This window comes from Ovis canadensis, chromosome 10 (assembly GCF_042477335.2).
Source record: "Ovis canadensis isolate MfBH-ARS-UI-01 breed Bighorn chromosome 10, ARS-UI_OviCan_v2, whole genome shotgun sequence".
NCBI classification, from domain to species: domain Eukaryota; kingdom Metazoa; phylum Chordata; class Mammalia; order Artiodactyla; family Bovidae; genus Ovis; species Ovis canadensis.
The window spans coordinates 29,759,997-29,772,856 of NC_091254.1; the positions used below are offsets into that span (position 1 = coordinate 29,759,997).

The window sequence follows — 12,860 nt, forward strand, 5'->3', positions numbered from 1 at the left end:
AATTGGAAGAGATCCCAGTGACTTCCTTATGCATATGGATGCTGAGACCCAGAGATGTGAAGTAACTTCTCCAAAGTAACTCCACTGTTTAGTGACAGATTTAGAACTGGGATGCTTCCATTCTTGTTATAAGAATGAACTTTGTGTAACTTAGCCTTTAATACTTTCTCATAACTTTTTTCTGAAACTAGGTGGCAGTATATAGATCAATAAAATACCATTCTTTGGGCTGCAAGGAGCAGAAACCAGTAAGCAAACCAGTCTAGCTCAAGAAGCGGGGGAGGTGAGAAAATTTAAAAGAGGTTCTGGAATAGTTCCCAGAATCTAAAGAAAAGTTTGACAAACGGCCAGGCCTAAGGAAAGATAACCCTCCTGAACCATAATAAATTCTACTTAGTACAGTAGAATCCCACAGCCTCTATGGAAGGACCAGTCGTCCTTCCAGTACTTAAATTAGAAGGTCGGGAATCATGAAATGATAACAGAATGTATTCTTAATGCCTTAAACACTGTAAGGCCCACAAATGCACATTTAGTCACCAGTGTGCATGGAGGACAAGGCCTTTGATCTGATCTCTCTTTCTTGTGGAGAGTAAACCCATAATTTAGCTTAGATTTTTAATTTTGGTTTCTTGAAAAAGGAGCAAGACTTTAGACACAGTGAGACAGTACAGTTGTAGAATCCTTCGAGACTTTTGTTTCTCTTCTGGTCTCTAGTTGTCCCTCCAGTACCTAATTTGACAGGTTTTTAGCAACTTACCTTTATATCACATCTTGCTGTTCTTTAGTTGCTCAGTCGTGTCCGACTCTTTGTGACCCCATGGACTGTAGCCTGCCGGACTTCTCTGTCCATGGGTTTCTCCAGGCAAGAATACTGAAGTGGGTTACCATTTTCTTCTGCAGGAGATCTTCCTGACCTAGGATCAAATCCGCCCCTCCTGCATTGCTGGCAGATTCTTTATCACTGAGCCACCAGGGCAGCCCATCTTACAAAGCATTAAACTTAGTTTTCATAGAAAGTCTCCCTCCCTCATACTCATAATTAATAGGATTATATAATATATAATAGAATTGCCTAATTACTAACAGTAAAACTAGCATAAACAAGTTCTAGCATAGCTTGAGCAGAAGTGTGTGGGAGTAATAGAGATTAACCTACTACCCACTAGTGTATAGCAAGCTCTGGGCATCTGTCACCGTATTTATGAGGGAGATTGAGAGCCTTGGTAATCTAGAAGTGGGTTAAGTGGAGGCCTAGCAGAAGTGCTCCTAGTGTGTTAGAGTAGTTTATATACCTGCCTCATTCCATCGAGCTCCCAGAAAGTAATCTGGAAGCCACTGGGTGGAGGGCGGGTCCCTGGAAATCAGAACCATTTTCCTAATGATATCAAGCGTTTTTGCCTTTTTCACTCTGATTTTCTAAGCATTTTTCAGTTTTCATTTCTAGTCAACATCAATAGATAAAATCCACATAAAAAGTTCTTTTGGATCCTCACATTTGTGAATGACTGCACTAGACTCTGCTCCTTGAGGGCAGGAGCCAACTTTCATATTTCTGTGTTATTCCTGATCTGTTTGCATTATCGTTTACATAAAAGTCACTCAGTAAATAGTTGACAAATATATGAAAAAAACCCTCATTTTTCAAGTATCTACAGTCTTTCAAACTGAGCCAGCAAAGTAGTGTTAAGTCAGGGTTCCTGTATTAATGAATATGATCTGTAATTAACAGCAGTGGTGTGCAAGTGAGTGCTTTCAGCTATCTTAAAATGTAATATATAATAGCTTTCCCCTGAAATCTTAAGCAGTGTTTTAGAGAAGCAGCACAGTTTAGTGGGAAAAAAAAAAAGAAAGCATGTTCCTGTGAGGTTTTAAAAGTGTGTGATGGTTTTATATCTTGCTTAGGGGGCTGTATTATAAGTAAATTTTTTTTTTTTTAATTTTATTTGGAAGAGTGGGAAAAGGGCAAAGAGTGAATAGAGATGTGGCCTTATTTAAGCGCAGCCAGTTGATGGACATTTTCATTGCTGCTGATGAAGACCTTTCCTTTCACTTGAGAAGCTATTTTAGATTTGAAAAGAGAATATGATGGACAGGAAGTCATGGTTTGGGGAAGTGAATCTTCCTGCTTTGAGTGACCTTGTTGAAGAAGAGTGATGATGAGTGGGGGCCAGGTGAAAGCGGGTACGTGTTTTAGATGCCTGCTACTCTTTCAGGTATTATAATTATGAAACGTCTTCAGCAGAAGCTTTTAAATAAAAATTTAAATTCACCCTGTCCACCCAAGAGTGCTGTGCTGTGCATAGTTGCTCAGTCCCTTCCGACTCTTTGCTACCCCATGGACTGTAGCCCGCCAGGCCCCTCTGTCCATGGGGATTCTCCAGGCAACAATACTGGAGTGGGTAGCCTTTCCCTTTTCCAGGGGATCTTCTGAACCAGGGTCTCCTGCTTTGCAGACAGATTCTTTACCAGCTGAGCTACCAGGAAAGGCCCCGCCCAGGAGTAGGTACTGCTAAATAAATGTGGAACATTCACAGGTGGTATTGAAAGGTAGCTTTTTAGTATTCAGCATTAGTAAATACATGGGTATGTAACTAAATTATCTTTGGAGACGGTATTCTAGATTTATTTCATTTTTTAAAAAGGATTAATTTATGTTTCAGTAGTGAGCTTTTCTCATGCATTTAAGGCCCTGTAGATTGGAATCGTTCCCAAATCTTGTGATTGTTATGACAGGAATCGTTCTAGCTTGAACTTTTAGCTTCAGTAGAGGGGCATGCTCAAATATAAGATTTGTTTTTGCTTTAAGAAAATTCAGATTTTAATTTTACTAAATTTATTAGTAAGAGGAAATTACTTTCAGAATTTAAATTTAATATAAAATAATTCCAGCCTGCTTGTTTCCTTCCTGCCATATTTTGGCCTAAGGTAGACTTGCTTCTCATCGTCACTCTTTGCAGTCATCTGTCAGCCTGTACCTTGAGGTTTGTGCTTATGTTGCATCGAACTATTGAATTACTGTGTGTTTGCAGTTAGTACTTAGGGGCTGTAGTAAGGAGTTCCAGGATTTTATAAAGGTCACCATAAACTTTTTGGTGCGAGGAAGGCCTCATTTATGGATATGGCTATGCTGGATCTCTGTTGCTGCGTGTGGGCTGCTCTCTAGCTACAGTGCCTGGGCCTGTCCTTGTGGCGGCTCCTCTTGTTATGGAGCACGGCTTCGTCAGCTGCGGCTCTCAGGTTCAGCAGTTGGGGCACTAAGCCTCTAGAGTGTGTGGACTCAGTAGCTGTGGCACACAGGCTTAGTTGCCTCGAGGCATGTGGAATCTTCCCAGACCAGGGATCGAACTGATATCCCCTGCATTGGCAGGTGGATTCGAACCACAAGACCACCAGGAAAGTCCAGAAAATTTTTCTCATATAAACCACGTGGGCGTGGTTCCATCTGCATTTTATGTTTTGGTCAGTTTATCTGTTCGCCCAGTAAATTGTATGCTTCTTGAAGACAGTGCTGTACCTCAGTCATCTTCGATTCTGCAGTGCCTAGATGGTTCCCTTCGCTTGGTAGGCACTTAGTTAATGTTTGTGGAATGTATGAGGTCATTGGCCCTCAAAAGATGCATCATAAATGCATTGCTGAGGAGCCAAAGGAGTTCCTGAATCTCTCCTGGATACTCGGGCGAATTCTCTTAGAAATATGATTGGACCGTAACTGTTCCTAACCACAGTCATCCATTTCCAGAATGCACTAAGGCTGGTGCCATCGTGGGTCAGTCATATATGCATTATCAAATAAGATGAGATCTAAAGTGACTTGGTGCCTAGTAGGCACACAATAGTAGATGCTAATTTTTGTTTCTCTTGAATATTGTATCAGGGTCACCGTAAGAATTCTTACTAACAGTGGGAAAATTTTTCCTTCTACTTGGACAAATGCTCATAGCATTTAAAAGCTCTAGTTTGGCCACACCCATATTAATTGTTTTGCTGAAAAATAGGAGTTAGAGCAACTGGCAGGCGGAACTGGTATTCTGTATAACCTAGGCAAAGAACCTGACTAGTTTCACGGTATTTTTTAGGCCAGCTGTTCTAGTCATAGTGTATTCTAGAATTTTGTTTTTTGCACATATATGTGTGTGTACCCACACATTCAAATACGTGTATGTATATACCTTTGATTCAGTGCTTTAGACTTTTTCAGAAGTTACTTCTCTGTGCACCCTTCAAAGATGATATAGCCTGTACACCCTACAAATTTTTATTTGATTTTATGCCCTTTTAAGCCACTCTCTTTAGAAAGAGCTAAGTGTTTAAAAGCTGCTGTTGGCAAGGGGCTGCAGCAGTCTGTAAATGGGCCTGACAGGAGCCCAGTTTTTTACTATAAGTTTTTTTGCTGTTCTGATCAGTGATACCACTATAAACTTAACAATGTTCCTTTTCTTTCCTTGATATATATTATTGACTGTATTTGATTGTGATCACTGTTACTGTGGTTAGTATGTCAAAATACAGTCTTGAAAATGATAAATGTTATCTAAATACATTTGTTAATTTTTTTCTTTCCATTCAAGATAAGCTTTCACTGGAAGGAATAGTGGTACAAAGAGCTGAATGCCGACCTGCTGCCAATGAAAACTACATGAGGTTAAAGAGGTTGGTGTTTTTAACTTTAAAACGATACCTAGTGTGTGTTTTTTGTCTTTTTAGAATTGAAATACATATATTAGATTGCCTATTGACTACATGAAAACAATGGTTATTGTTGCAAGTGTTTTCTTCAAAGCTTGTTTGTTTTTAAAATCAAATAAATAAGAACAAATTTTTAGTTACAAAATAAGTAAGTCATGAGGATGCTGACTATAGTTAATAATAGTTTATTGCACATTTGAAAGTTGCTGAGAGAAGAGATCCCAAAAGATCTCATCTCAAGAAAAAAAAATTTTTTTCATCTATGCTGTCAGAAGTTAGACTTACCATGGTGATCCTTTTTCAGTGTATACACTTGACTGAATCATTACTTTGTATACCTGAAACTAATACAATGTCAGTTACATTAAAACTAAACTCAAAAAGTTTCTTCAGTAAGGGAACTTTCAGAACCTAGGCTGTTAATTTGGGGGAATCAAAATTTTTAAATGTCTTTTTCTAGTTGTCCTTGTAAATCTTGATTCTCTAAAGACATGTTACAAGATCTTTGCACCATTTTATTTTCAAGGGCTATAATTTTCCCATGATGAATGTGTATTTAAAATACTATACACTAAAAAGCAAGTATAACTAGTTGCTAGAGTACCATCCTCTTTTCTTAATCTACAAAGAACTTTTATAAACCATTGCCTGGTTAGAGATTTTGCTTTGGTGTCCCTCCTCCACACTTTTGGACGTGGTTATTACCCTTTTGTAATTCATACTTAAAGGTTATGATTGCAAATTCTTGGTACTTCAAATTTTGTGACTTTCAAAGAGTCAACAATTTTTTAAACTTGGAAGAAATGCATTGTACTTGTTTTATAGTTTATATTGAATGTATTTCAATCCCCCATATAGTCTTGAATTACACATTTTTTAATTTACCCTGTACTTAACTATGTGAAATAGTGTGAACAAAACGAAAGAAAATCTCTGCCGTCATGGTGCCTACATTTTAGAAGGTTGTAGCTGCACTGAACTGGTAGTTGGGCTCACACTTCCAAGAGGCAGCCACAGCCCCTCTGAATATCCTCATTGGATATTGAACTGGATCAGCTCTCAATTTCACATCTTTTAAACTCCCCTGCCCCACCCCTCTCAATTAGATAGGATGTCTGTCTCTTGGGAGTGAAACAGAGACTAGTTTTCTTGTCCAATAACTCTTCTAATTTCAATGCCTCCCCAGGGCAAGGGAAAGGATGACAATCAAAATGAAAATTTTTTATAACAGTAAATCACTTTGGAACACAGGCAGATGTTTCTCTTTGTTTTTAGCCTATACAGTTTATTATGTAATACAAGTCTTTTTGAGAATTTATCTTCTTCAAATAACTACTGAACTTGGAAAATGCAAAATTTGATTACTCAGCTCTTTGCCCAAATATTTTTCTGTGGTCTTAATTTTCTTTAAAAGTTTCTAAAGATTTCTGGTGATCAGATCAGGCAAGTCACCTGCTGTGTTATGAAACGGCTGCTTTTTCCTTACCAAAGAAGACATTAAAATTGTTCAGCTTTTTGGAGTATGCTGAAAGACCAGCTATCATATAGTTCAGTTTCGTCAGTGACTTAAGGAAACAGGGTAATTCAGGAGATGATAATCATGTGAGTTTCATAAATAGATGCTCTATGACATAACTCTTGAAGGCTGAGACTTTTTTTGACCAAGTGGGAAAACATGGGAGCAAGAACACTTTAGACAGACAGGCAGACACAGAGACCTGGGGAAACTTCGGGGACCCGTGTAGGGACCTGTGTGTGGTTCTACAAGCCTGGAATGTGGGGTTTTTTCCAATCAGAGCAAACAGAAACTGCAGCCTTAGGGACTTGCATGGGGGCTCAGTGGTTGGGGATCTGCCTGCCACAGTGGGGTACGTGGGTCTGATCCCTGGCCAGGGAACTAAGATCCCACTTGCCACAAGTCAGCTGAGCCCATGCACCACAATTACTAAGCCTGCATGCCCTAGAGCCCATGCTCTCAACAAGAGAAGACTGCAGTGCGAAGCCCTCATACCGCTCCTAGAGAGTAGCCCCCACACACTGCAACTGGAGAAAACTTGGCGCGCAGCAGCCAAGAAAGAGCCTGTGCACCACAGTGGGGACCCAGTACAGCCAAAAAAATGTTAATGTTTAAAAAAAAAAAAAAGCTCCAGCCCTTTTTTGAACTCTGAGCTTAAATATCCAAAAGCCTGCTGGGAAGTCCAGTTGACATGTTTCAAAGATGTCAAAAACTGAACTCCCAGTCTTGCCCCCTCAAACCTGCTCTGAGCTCATGCCAGGTCTGTCCTCCCATTTTCTTAGTCCAAAAGCCCTGGTTACATTTTTGACTCCTCTCTCCCACCTCACATCCAATGTGTCAGAAAAACCTTCCTGAGCGTACCTTCCGAATATTACACATCTGCCATCTGATCATTTCTGACATGATCTGCCTCTGTGTCTCACCTGGATCATGGCCAGAGCCTCCTAGCAGAGTTCCTGCTTCTGCCTTGCCCCACTGCTGTCTGCTGGCAGCACGGCAGCCAGAACAGTTCTTGTAAAACCTGTCGAGTCGCGCCATTCCTGTGCTCACCTGTCACTTGCAGTGCTTCCCATGTTACTCAGAATAAAACCCAAGTCCTTGCAGTTGTCTGCAGGGACCTCCATGGCCTGCCCACCCTTCTCTTCCCCTTCTCCTCATCTGAACCTGCTCTCTCCCTCCCCTTGCTCATGTGCTCCATCCGCACTGATCTCCTAACAGCCCACGAGCACAGGCACACTTCCATGTGAGGCCTTTGCATTGTACGGTCTTTCCTGCCTGGAGCATGCTTTTTCTAGATAGCTCCATGGCTCGCTTCCTCACCTCTGGCAAGCCTCTTGTCAATAAGGCCCGCCCTGACCACTCTGTGCTTGTGTATAGCACGTATTACCTAATGTAATTTACTTACTGTATGTATTGCCAACTCTGCCCCAGAGCAGTTTAAGCTCCCATAGTTTGTTTTTTGTTTTATGTATACGTGCTTTTTGTTCACTCGTACGTACACAGACATACACCCTGAGTGTCTAGAATAGTTCGTGACATGTAGTAGGTAAACAGGAAATATATGTTGAGTGAATAAATGGCAGGAGAGACAATTAAAGAGTCTCTTATGCTTGTTAGACAACTTGTTATAGAGTCATATGTGCTGTGGTAAGAAGTTTGGACTTGGTGTGCTGTTGCTGTTAAGGAGGCACTGAAGAATTTTAATCTGGATAGTAAGTGAAGGGAATGTGTTTTTAGAAGGGTCCTTCTAGCCATGGGTTCCCAGGTGGCACAGTGGTAAAGAATGCCTGCCAGTGCAGGAGACGTAGGAGACTCGGGTTCAGTTCTTGGGTTGGGAAGGTTCCTGGAGGGGGACATGGCAACCCACTCCAGTTTTCTTGCCTGGAAAATTCCCATGGACAGAGGAACCCGGAGGGCTACAGTCCATGGGGTTGCAACGAGCCGGACACGACCGAGTGAGTGAGCACGCACGCGTGCGTTCTGGCCATGGTGCAGAGCATGAGACCAGGGAAGGAAGTGAGAGGCTGGCGTCATAGTCCAGGTACAAAGCGTCGGAATGACTAAACACGGTGACTCTAGGCCAAAGGGAGATGAGAGGCTACATTTGAGGATGTGTGGAGGTAGAGTCGGCAGGACTTGATAAGCTCATCTCAGACTTCCTGAGTTGTGGGACAGGGGCTTTCTCCGGGCCCAGACTGATCGTAGTGGCTCTTGTGGCCAAATGCACGTCCTGCTCTGAGGCTCAGGCTAGCTCTCTGCCACCCTGTGTAATGTGCTCATGAAGGCAGAGGGGTAGAGACGCCCTTAGAATTTCAATCTGATTGACAATTTATGTAAAAAGTTAAAGAAGCAAGAAGTACTTAGGAAGAGTGGGCATAGCATAGTGAAGTCGCTCAGTCGTGTCCGACTCTTTGCGACCCCATGGACTGTAGGCCACCAGGCTCCTCCATCCAGGTAAGAGTGCTGGAGTGGGTTGCCATTTCCTTCTCCAGGGAATCGTCCCGACCCAGGGATCGAACCCGGGTCTCCCGCATTGTAGGCAGACGCTCTACTGTCTGAGGCACCAGGGAAGACTAGGAAGAGTACCAGTGGGTAAATTACCAAAACAGTAATCTCAGCCTTAAGTTGTAGCTCATGTATTTTGTTTATCATTAGTCAACATTTTCAGATTCCTTCTGTGATCACTGGAGAAGAAAATGGCACCCCACTCCAGTATTCTTGCCTGGAAAATCCCACAGACAGGAGGAGCCTGGTGGGCTGCAGTCCATGGGGTCGCAGTCAGATACAGCTGAGCGACTTCACTTACTTACTTACTTACTGTGATCACTAAGTTAAGACTCAGTTTTAGAAAAAAAAAAAATCACTAGATACTCCTCTTGCTCTAGAGAGCTTTCCATCTTTGAACCTCATGAAAACACACAGAGAGGATTATCTAAAGATACTGACAGTGCAGTGAGGGAGGAATAGAAACATGGTGCCTCTGTTGATGTCAAGTGGGAAGACGGGTGGCCAGATGTGGGTGCTGTCAGCGCGGAAGTGTCTGAGAGCAGAATCAGCACTCAGTGTTTCCGATGTCCTGTGCTGGACTTTCACACATTGACCCAGGGTTTTTAGGGCCTTCTGTTTCCTTTTTTTTGGCTGTACTGCATCTTTGCTGTCCTGTGGGCTTTTCCCTAGATGCGGCGAGCGGGGCTACGCTTGGTTTGCGGTGCACAGGCTTCTCCTTGCGGTGGCTTCTCCTGTTGCACAGCGCGGGCTCTAGGGCCCTCGGGCTTCAGGAGCTGCAGCACGTGGGCTCAGTAGCTGTGGCTCCCAGGCTTAGTTGCTCAGAGTCACGTGGGACCTTCCCAGATCAGGGGTCAAACCGTGCCTTCTGCATTGGCAGGCAGACTCTTTACCACTGAGCCGCTCGGCAAGTCAGGCCTTCTGTCTGCCTGCCCTTGAATGACATTCAGGCGTTTCTGGTCATCTGGCTCTTGTCTCACTTGCTGGCTTCATTTTCAGCTCGTCTCCTTTACCTAGATGCCTGACAGTCACAGCACATTAGAGTTGTTTTCCCAGATGCACTAGGCCCCCGTACATTTTATGCCTGTGTAACATGCTGCACCCTTTACCTAGAATGCCGTAGCTGCCTCCTGCCAGGAGCCTTTAAAAGCAGCCCAGGTGTCACCCCGAGAAAGCTCGTGTCTTCCACTCCCCAGTCCAAGCAGGCTCTGCCCCCGCCCTTTGCTGAGCTCCCGCATTCTGTTCTCCTTCGCTGGTAGTGTGCAGACGTCTGCTGCTGAGGTGTGCATGCTTGCATCTTCTACATCACAGACTTCGTAAGAACAGCGAATGAGAGCTTTGTTTTTCTTCCTTTCCTGTCCGCTCTCCCTTCCTCCTTTCCTTCTTGTATGTTCAGCACTTAGCATAGTACTTTACAAATAAAAGATATCTAGAAGTATTTATTGGCGTGAAAAGGATTGAAATAAAAGGGAAGGCGAAACTAGGTACAGAGACATGAAAGTCAGCAGCATTCAGCTTCTTTGTTTAACTTCTGCATGTTTATGTCACTAATGCAGCTAAAAATCCTTGTCTCAAAAGTTTTTGTTTTTAATTCTTTCATTGTTTTGTGGGTTTTCTTAAAAAACCTGACAAGAAAAGCCTCTCCCTCTGGGAGCAGAGCACTGGTTGCAGAGGGGCTTCATTCCTGTGCTAAGACTCCGAACAGCAGGGAGCAAGCTGTGATTCTCTCCCGGGGAGAACGCATCTGCTGTATCTGCCTTGTCTTGTTATGAGGCAAGCAGAAAGGACCCTCTCACTCAGTAGATCTGCTCTGGGGACTGTATCTCACCTCCTCGCAACAGCCCTGAGGGGAAAAGAATATTTTTTAAAATTAATCTATGTATTTTAATTAGAGGCTAATTACTTTAAAATATTGTGGTGGTTTCTGCCAGACATTGGCATGAATCAGCCATGGGTGTACATGTGTCCCCTATCCTGAACCCTCCTCTCAACCCCCTCCCCATCCCATCCCCCTGGGTTGTCCCAGTGCACCAGCTTTGAGTGCCCTGTTTCATGCATCGAACTTGGACTGGTGATCTGTTTCACATATGGTAATACACATGTTTCAATGCTGTTCTCTCAAATCATCCCACCCTTGCTTTCTCCCACAGAGTCGAAAATCTGTTCTTTACATCTGTGTCTCTTTTGCTGTCTTGCATGTAGAGTCATTGTTACCATCTTTCTAAATTCCATATATATGTGTTAGTATACCGTATCGGTGTTTTTCTTTCTGGCTTACTTCACTCTGTATAATAGGCTCCAGTTTCATCCACCTCATTAGAACTGATTCAGATGTATTCTTTTTAATGGCTGAGTAATACTCCATTGTGCACATGTACCACAGCTTTCTTATCCATTCGTCTGCCAGTGGACATCTAGGTTGCTTCCATGTCCTGGCTATTGTAAATAGTGCTGTGATGAACATTGGGGTACACGTGTCTCTTTCAATTCTGGTTTCCTCGGTGTATATGCCCAGCAGTGGGATTGCTGGGTCGTATGGCAGTTCTGTTTCCAGCTTTTTAAGGAATCTCCGCACTGTTCTCCTTAGTGGCTGTGCTTGTTTGCACTCCCACCAACAGTGTAAGAGGGTTCCTTTTTCTTTGCACCCTCTCCAGCATTTATTGTTTGTAGACTTTTTGATAGCAGCCATTCTGACTGGTGTGAGATGGTACCTTATTGTGGTTTTGATTTGCATTTCTCTGATAATGAGTGATGTTGAGCATCTTTTCATGTAAAACAGAATACTTTTAAGAAGGAAGGTAGGCCTAACTAGAGAGAAAGCCACACTGAGACAACAGTGTAAACTGTCCCAGATAAACTGGGATGTAAAATGACCCTTACTGTGGATAAATTAAAATGCCAACTTTAAAACAAGAACCTGAAGAGTCAAATAATGAAAGTTCTGGCAATTAAGAAACAAATACCACAAAATCTAGAATGTTCAGCTATGGCTGAACATAAGCTTGATGTGAGTCCCAGTAGCCACACAAAGTTGGGCATATGACCATGTTCTTTTCATGTTTAAATGTATGTTTACATAATATTAATGTAAATTTGTATATAAAGTTTCTTACAGAGTAAAATGAATAATAAACTAAAATCAGTTTTATAGTAAAACAGTTATAAAAATTGAGATCATAGAAGTAACTCAGAGTTCAATAAAGATAATTTTATGACCAGGGAAATAATAGTATTGGATGTTAGCTTTCTGGTGATCTTATCTGAAGCACATTTTATTGAACAGAGGCTTTGACAAATATTGAGGTTAATGGTTAGTAAACTAGTTAGATGCTTGCATTTGTAAGTGTCAGAAAATCCAACGCCAACTCGCTTAAAAATAAAAGACGTTTGTTGGCCCACATGAAGTGAACCCAGTGGCACTGTGCATTTAGCTGCAGCTTTACTCAGGAGTTCTCAGTGTCACCAGAGTTTCAGCTCTGTTCTGAGTTTGGGGGCCCATTTTCCTCCAGCTCCCCTGTTTTCAGACTGACCTTTCTCTTGGTAGCAAGACAGCCACTTGCAGCTCCCAGGATTATCTGCCTCTTTTTTCATTATGAAGCCCCAGGAGCTAAGTGACTGTGTCTTTAACCAACCCTTCACTTCCTTCCATGGGCCAACATGGATTCTGAGTTTATCCTGGAACCAGTAAATGTGTCAGTGAAGATGGGAAGCGTGGACTAAGGCTTCGAGCCCACCTGTGGACATGTATAGGAGGGAGGGTCAGTCACATCCGGAACACGTGGCTGCTGCTCCCTACGGAGGGGCTGGGGCAGGGCAGGGCCTGGGGAGGTCATCATCAGATCAACAGCAAAACTGTTTTTGCAGAAAAAGCACCTTCTGTCAGAAACACTCATCCAGGATGTTCGCATCCTTCGTTGCTTCCTTTTGAGGAATGACCATCTCTCTCGTGAGGAGGTCCAGATTTTTATTAGAAAGCAACTCTGTACCTATGAAGAAGCCTTAATAGGGTGAGATGGGTGAGAGGTCAGGCTCTGGGGTCTCACTGCGTGGTTTCAGAGACTGGCTTCCCCAGTGACTGGCTGGCTGATCTTTTTGTAAAATATGATAATGGCGTTTATGTCAGGGTTGTGATAATGATTAAATAGCACTA

General features: G+C 42.7%; 1 protein-coding gene across 1 annotated transcript in view; it reads left to right on the forward strand.

Moving 5' to 3' along the window:
* The window catches only part of GTF2F2 (general transcription factor IIF subunit 2), a 133,791-nt gene that overhangs the window by 67,264 nt on the left and 53,667 nt on the right, over window positions 1–12,860 (forward strand). The window contains exon 5 of the mRNA XM_069601285.1: window positions 4,572–4,653. Within this exon, the coding sequence (XP_069457386.1) occupies window positions 4,572–4,653 (82 nt within the window). The remainder of the gene's footprint in view (window positions 1–4,571; window positions 4,654–12,860) is intronic.